This window comes from Panicum virgatum, chromosome 5N, assembly GCF_016808335.1.
Source record: "Panicum virgatum strain AP13 chromosome 5N, P.virgatum_v5, whole genome shotgun sequence".
In the NCBI taxonomy this organism is placed as follows: domain Eukaryota; kingdom Viridiplantae; phylum Streptophyta; class Magnoliopsida; order Poales; family Poaceae; genus Panicum; species Panicum virgatum.
Window position 1 is genome coordinate 58,546,975 of NC_053149.1, and position 13,881 is coordinate 58,560,855.

The window sequence follows — 13,881 nt, forward strand, 5'->3', positions numbered from 1 at the left end:
GATTTTGCATTGCTATCTGACTCTTGTCTCGTCCTGGCGTGCAGCATAATGTTGTTGCGTTTACATTTTCTTTCTGAAGAGGACAAAGGGAATTGCCTCCTACAGAAGATCGTTGGTATGCTGATGCCAAAAGTGATCTTAGGCTTGTGCTTGTGCTTGAGCTCGGTTCACATGTGATCAGTCATCTGGCCACCAGTTGTGACCAGGGTTCACCAAACCGGTGGGAACCGGTCCGGTTTGACCGGTTACCGGTCAAACCGGTCCGGCCCGGTTCTTGTTTGGACCGGTACCAAACCGGTCTAAATTCAAAATTCAAATTTAAATTCAAAAAAATGAAAAAAGTCTCAAAAAAAAATCTAAAAATATTTCAAGGTGCGATGAATCTAATGGTGTCAAATTTTCTCAAAAATTTGTTCATTTAGTATAGTTTGCGGGGATTTGAAGTTAAATAAAAAAAATGTGCATACAAAAGTATACAAATACAATGTAAAAGTAGTAAAAAAAGGATTGGAGGGTTCATTTAGACTAAAATATGTTATACAAACATTCATTTAGTATACTTTGCGGGCATTTGAATTTAAACCAAAAAAGAAAAAAATGAATTTGGCCGGTTACCAGTCAAACCGACCGGTACGAACCGGTTGAACTGCGAAATTTGAATTTGAATTCCACCGGTACCGACTGGTTTCCGGCCAAACCGAACCGGTATATCGGTACCGGACCGCGCCGGTTTGGCCGGACCAGTCGGTAAGGTTAACGCTGTGACTTGTGAAGGCCTCTCTGTCTGGAATTCCAGAAGAAGCATGTACGATCCCTACAGAAACCAGTGATCCTGTGGTTAACTCCTGCATCTCTGACAAAGTCGGGGCGAAACCCTGCGTTCCATACGGCGCCAAGCTCGATCAGATGGTAACTCAGCCAAGAACAACGCATTTCGACTAACTTTGTTCAACAACCATAACCCGTTTCTTTTCTTCCAGTTTTTGACCAACGCAATGTAGACTTTTTGTTGAATTCCTTGCATATCAAAGGCTCGGAACAAGCAGCTGGCAGGCAGGCGAGCTGAGAAAACCGACCAAAACCATCATCCTTGGTATCATCGCCTCCCTAATATTTGATTCCCATTTTACCCCTGCCTTCCGAAACCATCCAGTTGGTTCGCCCTCGAACCAGGGGTAAAACGGCGACACTAAAACCTCTCCCATCGCCACCGCGGCCGCTACGCCCCCACACCACCACGAGGCCGCGAAATCTGGCGCCCCCGATTCCGCCGGCCGCGATGCAGAGCTCGCTCGCGCGGCCGCTGCGTCCGCCGGTATGGGCTGGCCGCGGTGGGAGCGGCGACCCTCGCGGCTCGGTCTCCGTGGTGCGGTGCCGCGCCGAGGCGCCGCCGCCGGTGGGCACGGCGGCTAAGGCGCCGGTGGGGCCGTACACCGGGAGGGACCCCGAGGTGAAGAAGCCCGCGTGGCTGCGGCAGCGGGCGGCGCAGGGGGAGAAGTACGCGCGCCTGCGGGAGTCCATCGGCGAGCTCAAGCTCAACACCGTCTGCGTCGAGGCGCAGTGCCCCAACATCGGCGAGGTACGATCGCGCACCCACGCTTCGCTTTTACGTAACTCGATCGTATCAGCGAGCCTAGTTTGAGCTGATCCTCGCCAGCGATTTCTGCGAGAGGAGTGTTTTGGTGTTCTGTGTTGGGCACTGGGCTTGACTGTACCAGTTGCTTTTGGAGCGCAGTGTTGGAACGGAGGCGGAGGGGCCGGCGGGGAAGGGGATGGCATCGCGACGGCCACGATCATGGTGCTCGGCGACACTTGCACGCGCGGCTGCCGGTTCTGCGCTGTGAAGACCAGCAACAAGCCACCACCCCCCGATCCCCTGGAGCCTCTGAACACGGCTTTGGCTGTTGCAAGCTGGGGGTATGATCTCTAGTAGCCCTGCCTGGTTCATATCAGTAAATTAGAAACCGTTGGCATCTCGAATGTTTGAGCTACTGATTGATGCAATTGTAACTAGAAGTATCAAAGGAGAACTGACAGAGCATTACAGTTAGATATTAAACACTGCTCATAATATGGTGCTTATGTGCTACGACTACATTATTGATCTGAGGAATTCTGTTCTTTCCAGAGTAGATTATGTTGTGCTAACCAGTGTCGATAGAGATGACTTACCTGATGGTGGAAGTAGCCATTTTGCTCAGACAGTGAAAGCTTTAAAGGTCCGCCTTATCCCATATATTTTGGTGCAAATTAATTTGTTAGATGTTGAACTTGGATAAAAGTAATGTGCTGATGTTTTCTGAGTCTTCTATTCAGGAGCTCAAACCTGGGATACTGGTGGAGTGCTTAACCTCGGATTTCCGAGGTGACCTGGAAGCTGTCTCATCTTTGGCAAACTCTGGTCTAGATGTCTATGCACACAACATTGAAACAGTGAGGAGTCTACAGCGAATTGTGAGGGATCCTCGAGCAGGGTAATGTACTTAAACTGACTTTAGTGGCATAATGCAGACTAGTTAGAATGCCGCGTCATAGAAACACCCGTGACTCAATTTCCACAAATCACTTTTTAGATTATCAGATTACTATCCATTGAACATTCTGAAATATCTAAAGTTCAAACACAAGTTTTAGACTTCTAGGCGTTAACAATTACCGCTGTGCTATTCTTGACTAGAAGGCACATCTATATTTCAAACAGGCACTAGTTCCATACTTAGTAATTCAATAATGTGCTGTGCTCGGTTGAGAATTCTATCCCAAAAAGGGCAACTCAATACGTTTTTTCCACTTGTACATACGGGTGCATGTACTATGATCACCATCAAGGTGCCTTGAGTGATGCAAACTTTGAGAACTCAATGATCAACCAATCTTCTAATCATTGCAATTTCCTTTCACCATCAACTGTTTTATTTGATTCAGCGGAATGGCATAGTAATTTCAACATCTGATGTTTCTTATGAGAATAGTCTGTGGAGTCTTGTCTGAAACTGGCCTAACAAAGGCAAATGGACGTTTGCCTTTTCGTTGCAGGATTCTAGCACTTCCATCAATTGATAACATGACTGTACATTTGCAATGTGACCAGATTCAGGCAATTTATGTGTTTTAATTCATGGTCGATCTTAAATAGTTAAAATTGTTCTCTGAGCAACCATGGATCTAACTCTTCCCAGCTCCACCAACCTGAGTAATACTGGAATTATTAGATCGCAACTGATGCTACTAGAGCCATAAATGTGTTGTTGTGTGAAGGTGGTGTGTTGCACAATATACAAAAAGAAATATGTAGATATAATTTTCTCTAAAATCTCCTTGCGAGCTTAAATTAGGATCAGAGTTTTAAAAGTCTATTCTGCTAAGTTTTCAGGTTAGTAATCTTGGTCAGATTTTAATCTTTGAAGTTGATTTTCTTTCTTTTAACTACAATGCTCTTAAGGGCCTGAATTTCATTGTGTTTTTCCTGACCTGATGTGTCTCATTTGAGTCACAGAATCTATTGAAGATGTCAACGATAATGCTGATGGCATTATTCACAGAAGTAGTGGAAATTAGTATCTTCTGGCTGTGCTATATGATGTACCATGTTCTCTAAGATTGTTAGCATTTCTTCTGCCTTCTCATTTTTTGCAGATATGATCAGAGCATGGCAGTTCTCGAGCATGCAAAAAGTTGCAGGGAAGGCATGATTACAAAGTCTTCAATCATGCTTGGTCTTGGAGAGACTGATGAGGAGGTGAGACAAACCATGATGGACTTACGGGCCATTGGTGTTGATATTCTTACTTTGGGCCAGTATTTACAGGTTAGCCCAATACTCACAGCACATTTCCATTGAGTCCAGTTATTCCTTCTTCCTGTGATTAATGTTGGCAAGACTTGACGTAACAGCCAACAGAAAGACATTTAACAGTAAGAGAGTATGTGACTCCTGAGAAGTTCCAGTTTTGGAAGGAGTATGGAGTATCAGTGGGTTTCCGTTATGTTGCCAGCGGACCCTTGGTAAGTGATGCATATGTTCTGGTTACTCTCTTCAGTTGTTCCCTGCATATGGCAAATAAATCCTACCAATATGGCTGTATATGCCACTACTCTGAGCCAAATGGGACTATATTGCATATTTGAAGTTCTGCGGAACAATATATGTTTGATTTCCCAATCATAACAATGAATCAAGAATATAGTTTGCGGCTAAGTTTTGAGATCATTAATTTGCGTGGAACATTTACCACGCTGTTGTTTGTTACTGCTGATACCAGCAACTTGCAATAACTCACTATATGTCACGTGACTTCTATCAGGTTCGGTCTTCATACCGTGCAGGAGAGCTCTTTGTCCAAAATTTGGTCAGAAATAGCAAAACTGTATCTTCCTCGTCTTAACCAAATATCTTCTGCTGAAGCAATCCATGGGATCCATACATACTGGACTTAAGAGCAGCAAAACAAGAGTAGGACGGGCAGAATCATTCGATTCTCATGAAAGCTGAGCCCCGGTTTTTGTTTTCTTTTCTTTCGGGATGTTGCATACACTTTTGCTCGCTGCCGTAGTTGCCCCTGTTGAATGGAGAAAAACGAGGATACCGAATCTTTTCTGTATCATTTACTTTGACACCTTATACGAAAAGCTGTTCGAAAATAGTCCATATGAGACTGTCTCCTAGTTGTGGATGACACAATGCTTTGTCCATCATTTGCTCAAAAAAGAAAAGAAGGAAAAGCTGAAGAAAAAGAGAGGGGTATCTCTTTATTCTCATGTCCACGGCTTCCCTACTCGAATCATGACAAGCAGATGAGCTGCGACTCATGATAAACTTGCCGAGCTGCTGGAACTCATGAGATGCTCTGCATCTCCTTCCGCACTCGGTGCTGCGCATCATGCGCTCCAGTGCGATGAAAGCCGCACGGTTTCTGACTTTCTGAGCTTAAAACAAGATGAGAATACGCCGACAGCCAGGAGCATTACAGGAGTTAGATTCAGTTGCAAAGGAAGAAACGAAATACAGTACAAGATTGGAAGGCGAGGAAAGCGCTCGATCTGCACAGCAAACTCCAGATCCTGGAGCAAAAGAAGCAAACAGCCGTAACAGCCACTCCTCGCCCAGCCACGCGCGACAGGCGTGCGAATAACCGGGAAAGAGGCGCAGCTGCACATGTAATATTATTCGTTCTATTTGGTTGGCTGTGGCCGGTGGCTGGTGCTGATTTTTTATAGGAGTCAAATATTGCTAATTGGTTGCAGGGGCGAAGGCGGCGTGTTGGCTACAAGGGCGGAGGCAGCGTGGGGGCAGAGGGGAGCTTCATCACCCCCTACCCCAAGAACTCCATTGGAGGCAAAGGGGAAGGAGGAGGAAGAGAGGGGAAAGGAGAAGGAAGAAGAGAGAGGAAGAGGAAGGAGCCCCCCTAGCTAGGTGCTGGGGCTGGCTCCGTCACTGGCTGGCTGGTGTTGATTTGTTATAAAAAAAATACTGCTGGCTGGATGATACAATAGTGTTTGGTTGGCTCCGGTACACTCCATATCTGTGTCAGTGGACAGCCGCTCCAGCCTCCCACAGTCCCACGGGGGCATGGTCTCATAGGCACGACGAATTCGCGGAGCCTCTGGTAGCATCCGGTGCTGGTGTGGAGAACAAAAGGCGGAGTATGGGAAAACAATCCTATGTCGTGGCGCCCACGAACCATGGACCACCGTGTGTACAAACACCGGTGAAACTTCTCGAGCAGTTCCGGTCACCTGCTTCTAGGGGCGGAGCTAGTGTGGGGCGGGGGCTCAAGCCCCCCCCCCCTACCTCAAGAACTCTATTGGAGTAAAGAGAAAGGAGGAGGATAGAGGGGAAAGAAGGAGGAAGAAGAGGGAGGAAGTGGAAGGAGTCCCCCCTACCTCAAGAACTCTATTGGAGTAAAGAGGAAGGAGGAGGAGGATAGAGGGGAAAGGAGGAGGAAGAAGAGGGAGGAAGTAGAAGGAGTCCCCCTAGCTGCTCGGGCTGGCTCCGCCACTACCTGCTTCATCTCGTCAGCTTTACTCGTGAAGTCGTGAGCCATGAATCCTGAATGGTCGGTGCCCACTCCTCACGACCTGTCAACTTCACATGGATATGTTGACTGTTGTTATCCTGGCTGGTCCCACGACTGTTGTTATCCGGGCTCGCAGACGGATATGTAAGCTATCTATCTCAGTAATACAGTATCACATGCTATTAAAACCTACTACACTAGTATTTTGTTATCCATATCAACATATCATGCAATCCAATAACATTAATTAATAATTTCTTATTCATTTATAAAAAGTAATTAGAATATATATAATTACTTCATTTAGCCACGTCAACATGTGCATCACTATTGGAATCCATAAAAATTTATTATTTCTCTGTTCTCAAAATCGGCCACATTACCTTCATTGTTGTAATCATCCAATCAACTTCGTGCACACCTTATATCCGGGAAATGCATGTATTATTCGTTTCTTTCTTCTCTAACCAAATAATAACTCAAAAATCTATTATTTTTCATCCAAGAAATTTCTCGCATAGCTTTCAACGCATTCTCTACAAATGCACCATTTATACGAGTTTTTCTTTATTAAAGAAATATATTTTTTTTATTTTTTTAGCAAACTCAATCTAAGTGTTTATTTGTCTTACTGCATGCTCTTCATAGTATTTTATTTAAAAAATTACTGTATTTTTTAATTATAGTTTATAAAAAAAACTCTCTAAAATTCTACAGCAACATGCAGGAAATCATATAGTTCAGTAACATTAAAGGTACGCGGATCCGGTCATTGACCTTACCCTTCCCGCTCGTCCGCCTGCGAGCCCGGGCACTCCAAATCGACAGGACCACGACACATTTTACCAACCAAAAGATCGGGGCGGCCCGGGCGATGGTCCACACCGTCCAAGCCGTCAGCTAGCCCGTGATGCGATGGCATGCCAGAATCCGTCTGTTTCGCCTGAGAAATCGCTATCACGCCGCCGACGGCCGGCCGGCAGCTTTCCCTTCGGCCGCGCCGCAGGACCCAAGATTTGCAAGTGTACGCGGCCGAGCCGGATAGCGCGGCGCCCCCACATGTACGCGGTCCTCTCTCTCCCCCTCGGTGGCAGCCCCGGATGCCAACAAGATCCGCGGCAAAATCTGGCCGGTCCGTCCGTCGCCCAGACCCTGCCCGCGCTCACGGGCGCTAGGCGGCGCAACCCGTGGCCATGGCCGTGGGAGAAGCCAAGGACGCAGGATTTTGCCGGGGCGCCTTGCCCAGTGCCCACCAAACCCCACCATTGTCGCGTGGTGCTTGCTCGCAGACTTGCACTGCAGTAGTTGAGAGCTCGCACGCAGCGTACGAACACGGACCCCTGTGTCCACCGGGGCACGTCCTCACTGTCACGACTTCGCTTCTGCGGCCACGGTTTGTCACGAGACCGCCGTGTATCTCCGGTTGCCGTACTGGTTCTAGAGTGCTACTTAGCTCCCTCCCGTCTCTGTCCGCCGGTGTCTGGATCTGACCGTCCGTCGCCCAATCCCATTGGCCGGAGAAAGAAAAACGAGGGAGTGGCCGGTTCCTCCGCCGCGGGGATGGCCAGGACGACGGGGCGAACCGCGAACCTAACCTACCTACCCAAACCAACGGCTATCTACCTGACCTGACCCCTAACGGTCTCCCACGTGGCCACGTCCTACCCACACCGCTACCACGAGTCGTCCGTTGATCAGCAGGCTGGAATTCCAAGACTGCGACCGTGCCCGTCCCTCGCGGCCGAATCATTCGTCCGAGCTCGTGCCTCCCCGGAATCTTCAGCGTGTGATTGCCTTCTCGTTCGGTTCCGGTCGCCTTTGCATTGCGAGTGGGAGTGGCACGGGTCTAGGCGTCTAGCCGTTTACCTGTATAGCCTGCATGATTCATGCCATGAACACTTGCCGGGCATGATTAGGGGGCTAGCCGACGCGACGCGATGATCTCGCGCCCTTTTCCCCTCCCTTTTCTCTCCGCCTATCCTCCTGCCTCCATGCTCGTCCTCTTCGTCACGAAGCACGTCTCGGCGACTCCGAACGGCGGCGATCATTGCAGGCGCGCTCGGGCGGCCGGACCGGGCCCGGTTGGCCGGCCAGGAGACGAGGTGGTGGACCAGCTCATGTTATCATCGTCTCCGGCGAGCTGTGGCCAGGCGAGAAAAAGCAGAGGAGACAGAAACCAAAAGTAGGAAAAGCGACTAACGCCTTATTTAGTTGCATAAAAGTGAATCTGTAAAGTGTTGTAGCATTTTAGTTTGTATTTGGTAAATATTGTCCCGCCATGTATTAACTAGGTTCAAAAGATTCGTCTCGCAAATTACAAACAAACTGTGTAATTAGTTATTTTGTTTAGCTACATTTAATATTTCATGCATGTGTTCAAAGATTCGATGTGATAGAGAATCTTGTAAAGTTTTGGAATTTTGAAGGGAACTAAGGCCCTGTTTAAATCCCAAAATGCAAAATGTAAAATTTTTGTAAATCGCTTGTATGGTGTACTAAATGTAGTTGAAAAATAAATCGCATTACACAAATGGATTGTAAATCGCGAGACAAATCTAATGAGCCTAATTAGGACGTGATTAGACACTAAATTGCTACAGTAACATGCTCTAATGATAAATTAATTAGGCTCATTAAATTTGTCTCGTAGTTTATAGACGAGATCTATAATTAGTTTTGTAATTATTCTACATTTAATACTTCGAATGTTGAAAATTTCTTTCCAAAAATATAAAATTGTAAAATACAAAATAAACTAAACAAGGCCTAACACAAAGGGCTAAGAGCAAGGATACTGGACCCGCCCGCTGCCGGTTACAAAGTAGAGTGACGTGGCGCATGGTGTGGCGGACCCCACCAACATTTAATGCTATGTAACACCCATCAGCCAATAACAGAGATCACAGCGCTTCTTAGGCCGTGTTTAGATGTTTTGCAAAAAAAATTGCGATGAAATCATACTAATTTGAAGTACTAAATGAAGTCTATTTACAAATTTTTTTGCACAGATGGGTTGTAAATCGCGAGACGAATCTAATGATATTAATTAATCTATGATTAATTTATAATTAGTGGATGATTACTGTAGCATCACTGTTGCAAATCATGGATTAAGTAGGCTCATTAGATTCGTCTCGCGATTTACAGCCCATCCATGCAAAAAAATTTGTAAATAGACTTCATTTAGTACTTCATGCAGGTGTCGAAACATTCGATGTGGTGTTTTTTTTGTGTTTACGGGATTTATGGGGTGGGAACTAAACAGAGCCTTAGCCCGCATCAGCCGGCGAGTCGTGGGACGCCCACCCCATTCTCTCTCCTCGTTTCTCTCAGCTTCACGTAGACATCCGCCCGCTCCCGGTCAGTTACTATACTTGCTCTAAAGCCAGTTTCAATGAAAAGTGTCATCGCACGATTACCTAGACTATATATATATATAAACTAGATATCTGAGCCGGAGGTTTTCTATCATCCGGCACATCAGTAAATTTAATATTGATGACACTCACATAACCTTCGCACTGAAATTGGCCTAAGCGAGCCTTGGAGGGAGGTGAGCGCTGCGCTTTCCAAGTTGCTATACGAATCAGTGTTCAGAGGCTAGGACCACACCTTGCTCGCTCGCTTTCCTCGGTTTTATCTGGCTGACTGGATGCGGCCTGCCTGACGAGCACTGCCCCGGGGCGTGCAGATTCTTGCAGTTCAGTTGCCGCGTGTTGGGTCACCATCCGTGTGGCATCGGTGGGCATCATCGTGCTTGTTGCAGTAGCAGTACATATCTTCCATCTCTCAGAAAAGAAGAGTAGGTACTCCCCCGTCAGAATTATATGACATTTTGGAGAAGTACCTGCAGTTCGTCACTTCTTGCTCTCTGAACCGAATTGCATTTGTTTTTAGACATCCAGAGTCCCAACCCCATTTACCAAAAGTTTTCACACCCCTTATGATTTTTTTGTGAAGTTATTTCGTTTCACTTGGATAAGCCTATGAAAAATACTCTATTAATACATTTTACGATGCAAACTTTCTGCTATTAAATTCGTACTGAAAATGCTTGCTCATGAGTTCAGAGAGGAGTACCCTGTCAGGTTGAGCCTTCGATTTTAGGGTTTCGGTTTTGCGCTTTGGATCCATGAAACTTTTGGTGCTCCCCAATGATCACTGGATGCGCCACCTTTGGAACGGAGGATCCATGTGAGTGAAAGCGAGAGCATGCACTGCCGGCGGTTGCTGAAGCACACCGAGATTTTTGTAGGAGGTGGAGCAGGAGCAATTTTGTTTCCCGAGAAAGCTCAGTCAAAGTGGGCATTATCAAATGGACACGCTCGGTCTTGTGCTCCAAAGCTCAAAGCGGCCGGGGAAAGATGAAAAACTGAGACCGATGTCCCAAGCGCCCTAGATCCAATGTGGTTGCAGTTTCTAGTGGTGTTCCTGCAGCTATACTGTCTGTACCATCAGCCATGAGGGCTGGAAAAAGGGAGAAATAAAATAGGTTTTTGCAGTTAGTAGAATATTTTAGAGCAAGTATTATAGCTGGCTGTAAGCCGGCTAAATGATGAGGTGGAGGAAAAAGGAGAGAAGAGAGAGGAGAAGCGGGCTGTAAGCTTACAGCCGGTTTGGGTACAAGAACCAAGAAAATCTGTGAGAGAGACAAGTGGGCCACATATTAATTGTGAAGAACTAACTATTGTATATGTGGGCTGAGAGAATGCTGCAAGAATCCTTACAGCCAGCTTATTGACTGTATTATTAGCCTTGCTCTTATGAGCATGGCATTATTGCAGCTCTTGCAAGATGACGAGCATGTACTTTGAGCTAAAACCTTGAGCAGCAACAATGGTCTCACTATAAGTAGTGAGTATTTATGTGTTTAGATAGATACAATCAGAGACTTTACTGGGTGAGGACAGGAGGAAAGTTCAGTTTCAGCTGAAACGCAGTACAGCTTGTAACTTTGATCAGTAATTGTACACTGCTTAAAAGAATCAATGCTACACTTAAAACCTTCTAAAAAAGAAGGTGACTTAATGCTCATCACGTTCCAAAGGGGAAAAAACAGAAAAAGGAAGCAATGGAACCATCATTGACCTACCTTTTTGCTGGTGCTTTGTTTTCAACCAGTTTTTTTTTTGTAGTGGTTTGTTTTGTGCCTGATGCTATATAGGGTGTGTTTAGATCACTTTGTATTTTGCATTTTTAGAAGGAAATCTTCAACATTTGAAGTATTAAATATAGACTAATCACAAAACTAATTACATATCTCGTTTGTAAACTACGAGACGAATCTAATGAGTCTAATTAATCCATCATTAAAGCATGTTTACTATAGCATTACTATAGTAATTTAGTGCCTAATCACGTCCTAATTAGTCTCATTAGATTCGTCTCGCGATTTACAGTCCATTTGTGTAATACGATTTATTTTTTGACTATATTTAGTACACCATGCAAGCGATTTACAAAAATTTTGTATTTTGCGTTTTAGTATTTAAACAGGGCCATAGTTACAGAAAAGAAAACGGTTTTAGCTTATACTAGTGGATGTGCACATGCCACAAGCACGTGTTTAAAGAATAATTATATTTAAAAATATCACATGTTTAAGAAATAATTATATTTAAATATATTAGTATACAGTTGCTATTATGTTATAGAGTACAAAATAATAAGTAGTAATACCAATATAGAGTAATTGTTAACTGAGACATAAATATTATTTTAGAATAATAAAATTTAAAAGTACTTCACAATATATATATATATATAAATCTTATTCACACTCAACAAAATTCTAACAAGAATATATATAAAAATAATCTCATGATAGACATGTCACATATCAAGATTAAAAAAAGGTATGTTTACACGCGTACACCAAATATTTATTCAATCATAGTGCATTGTAGCAGCTAAAAACATTCAGATAATCCGGGAGGTCATAATCATAGTGCATTTTTCTTAGCCTTCTGATCATCTGTCATATTAAGGTACTTTTTGCTCCACCTTTCTATGTCTTTCGCAGTTTCGCCTTCCGCCGCTCAACCAGAGATAATTCCGGAAGAACTATCACATGGTTTGAAAAATGTAAGAATGTTTGTGAATTGATACTATGCATATGATCTAGCTATAATACGAATAATTAACAATACCATATGCTCTGTATAGAGTGTTTGTACCTTCCATTGGAATTGTTTGGAAAGTTTCATTGTGATGCAATCATGAATCATCAAAATCACCTGTAGTTCTCTCGTTTAACTTAGAAGTTAGATGCTCAACAACGCCATTAGACGTATTCATTTCATTAATCACATAGGCAACACCTACATAAGGTGAAAGGACCGTGATGTCGCCTAGAGGGGGGGTGAATAGGCGCACCTACAAATTTTCACTCAAACGCAGCGGATAAAATTGTCTGTCTGCCAAATTCGGAACTTCCGGGTTTCAAATCCGGAACTTCCGGATTTGGGCTAGACAGTAGGGTGAACTCGAAACTTCCGAGTTTGTCAATCCGGAACTTCCGAGTTCACTCAGAACAGAGTGAACACAATAGAAGTAGTGCTAGTAAATGAAAATAAATTCAAACCCCAAATGTAGAGTCTGCCCAGTTAAGTTCCTTTAGCAGGTTCACACAGATCCTGCACACACAAAACAACAATTTCTCCAAGACACAAGTGTCTAATGGAGAACTCCTTAAATCCACAAAACAAATGTAAATGCAATGAACACAAGAAATTGTTTTACCGAAGTTCAGATTCACCCCGTGCACCCACGTGTGAATCCTAGTCTCCGTTGAGGAAGCTTATATCGACCCAAAGGTCAAGCTATCTCCTCCTTCCACTATATGACTATGCGCCCTTGTGGCACAAGATCGGTGCTGCAACAAACTTGCCGCTGCTCACCACAATCCTTGGGAGCTAACCGGCGACGCCTAGCCGTCTAGGAGGCTTCACCTCCAAGAGTAACAAATGTGAATCACACAAATCACGGCTAATCTCAAATGCTCAAGGTTTGTTGTGCTCTCTAGTGCTCTCAAGCATTCACTCTCTCAACCCAACTCAAGAATATACACTAATCACACAATCTCACAAAGAGAGGTTGGGGAGAGCTCAACTATGGCTACCAAGCTTCTTGGGACGACCAGCAATGAACAGAATAGAGCCTGGAACAGCAGCCCACCAAGGAGATGGCTAAAGGGTATAAATAGCCGGTCCCAACAAAATTAGCCGTTATGTGACAGTTACAACCCGGAACTTCCGGATTCTATAACCCGGAACCTCCGGGTTTTCAAACCAACTAGCCGTTAGTACTACGTGTGCCAAATCCGGAACTTCCGGATTACAAATCCGGAACTTCCGGATTACAAATCCGGAACTTCCGGATTTGCTATGGCAGCAAAGTTAATATGTATACGTGAGGCTTTTGTGTCTCTCTCAACTCACATGGGTTACTTGAGCACTGAGACTAAACCAAAGACCATTGCGATGCATCCCTCTTGATAGTACGACATACCTAAACTCAAGATCAAAGATTAATTACATTTCAACTTTTTGAGCTTCTCTTTTTCATCCTAAGCCGTGTGTTGATCAATCACAATCTGAGGTGTGCATCCAACTTGGCTTCTTTACTTTGAGCACATCTTCCTTGAGCTAGTGACCTTGAACCATTATCTTCGAATGAAATCCACCTCTAGTTCAAGTCACGGTCTTCACAATAAGATTCTAGAAAGATTGATACTTCCAAACATGAACACCACACATGACCAAGATTCTCCAAGTTGAACCCAAAGAACGTTTCGTCACCCTAGCATTGGTTCCTCGGCACAACCACAATTGCCCTTCTCCAAGCTTAGTACCTAGAAACTCAT

The 13,881-nt window shown here is 44.7% G+C and overlaps 1 protein-coding gene across 1 annotated transcript; it reads left to right on the plus strand.

The window, feature by feature from the left end:
• The first annotated feature begins 1,194 nt into the window (after window positions 1–1,194).
• LOC120673579 (lipoyl synthase 1, chloroplastic-like) lies at window positions 1,195–4,650 on the plus strand. The gene is made up of 7 exons (XM_039954486.1): window positions 1,195–1,579; window positions 1,736–1,917; window positions 2,129–2,219; window positions 2,317–2,474; window positions 3,637–3,808; window positions 3,895–4,005; window positions 4,305–4,650. Exons 1-7 carry the CDS (start codon window positions 1,280–1,282, stop codon window positions 4,383–4,385), a joined length of 1,095 nt encoding a protein of 364 aa, XP_039810420.1. The 5' UTR covers window positions 1,195–1,279; the 3' UTR covers window positions 4,386–4,650.
• Window positions 4,651–13,881: the final 9,231 nt, after the last annotated feature.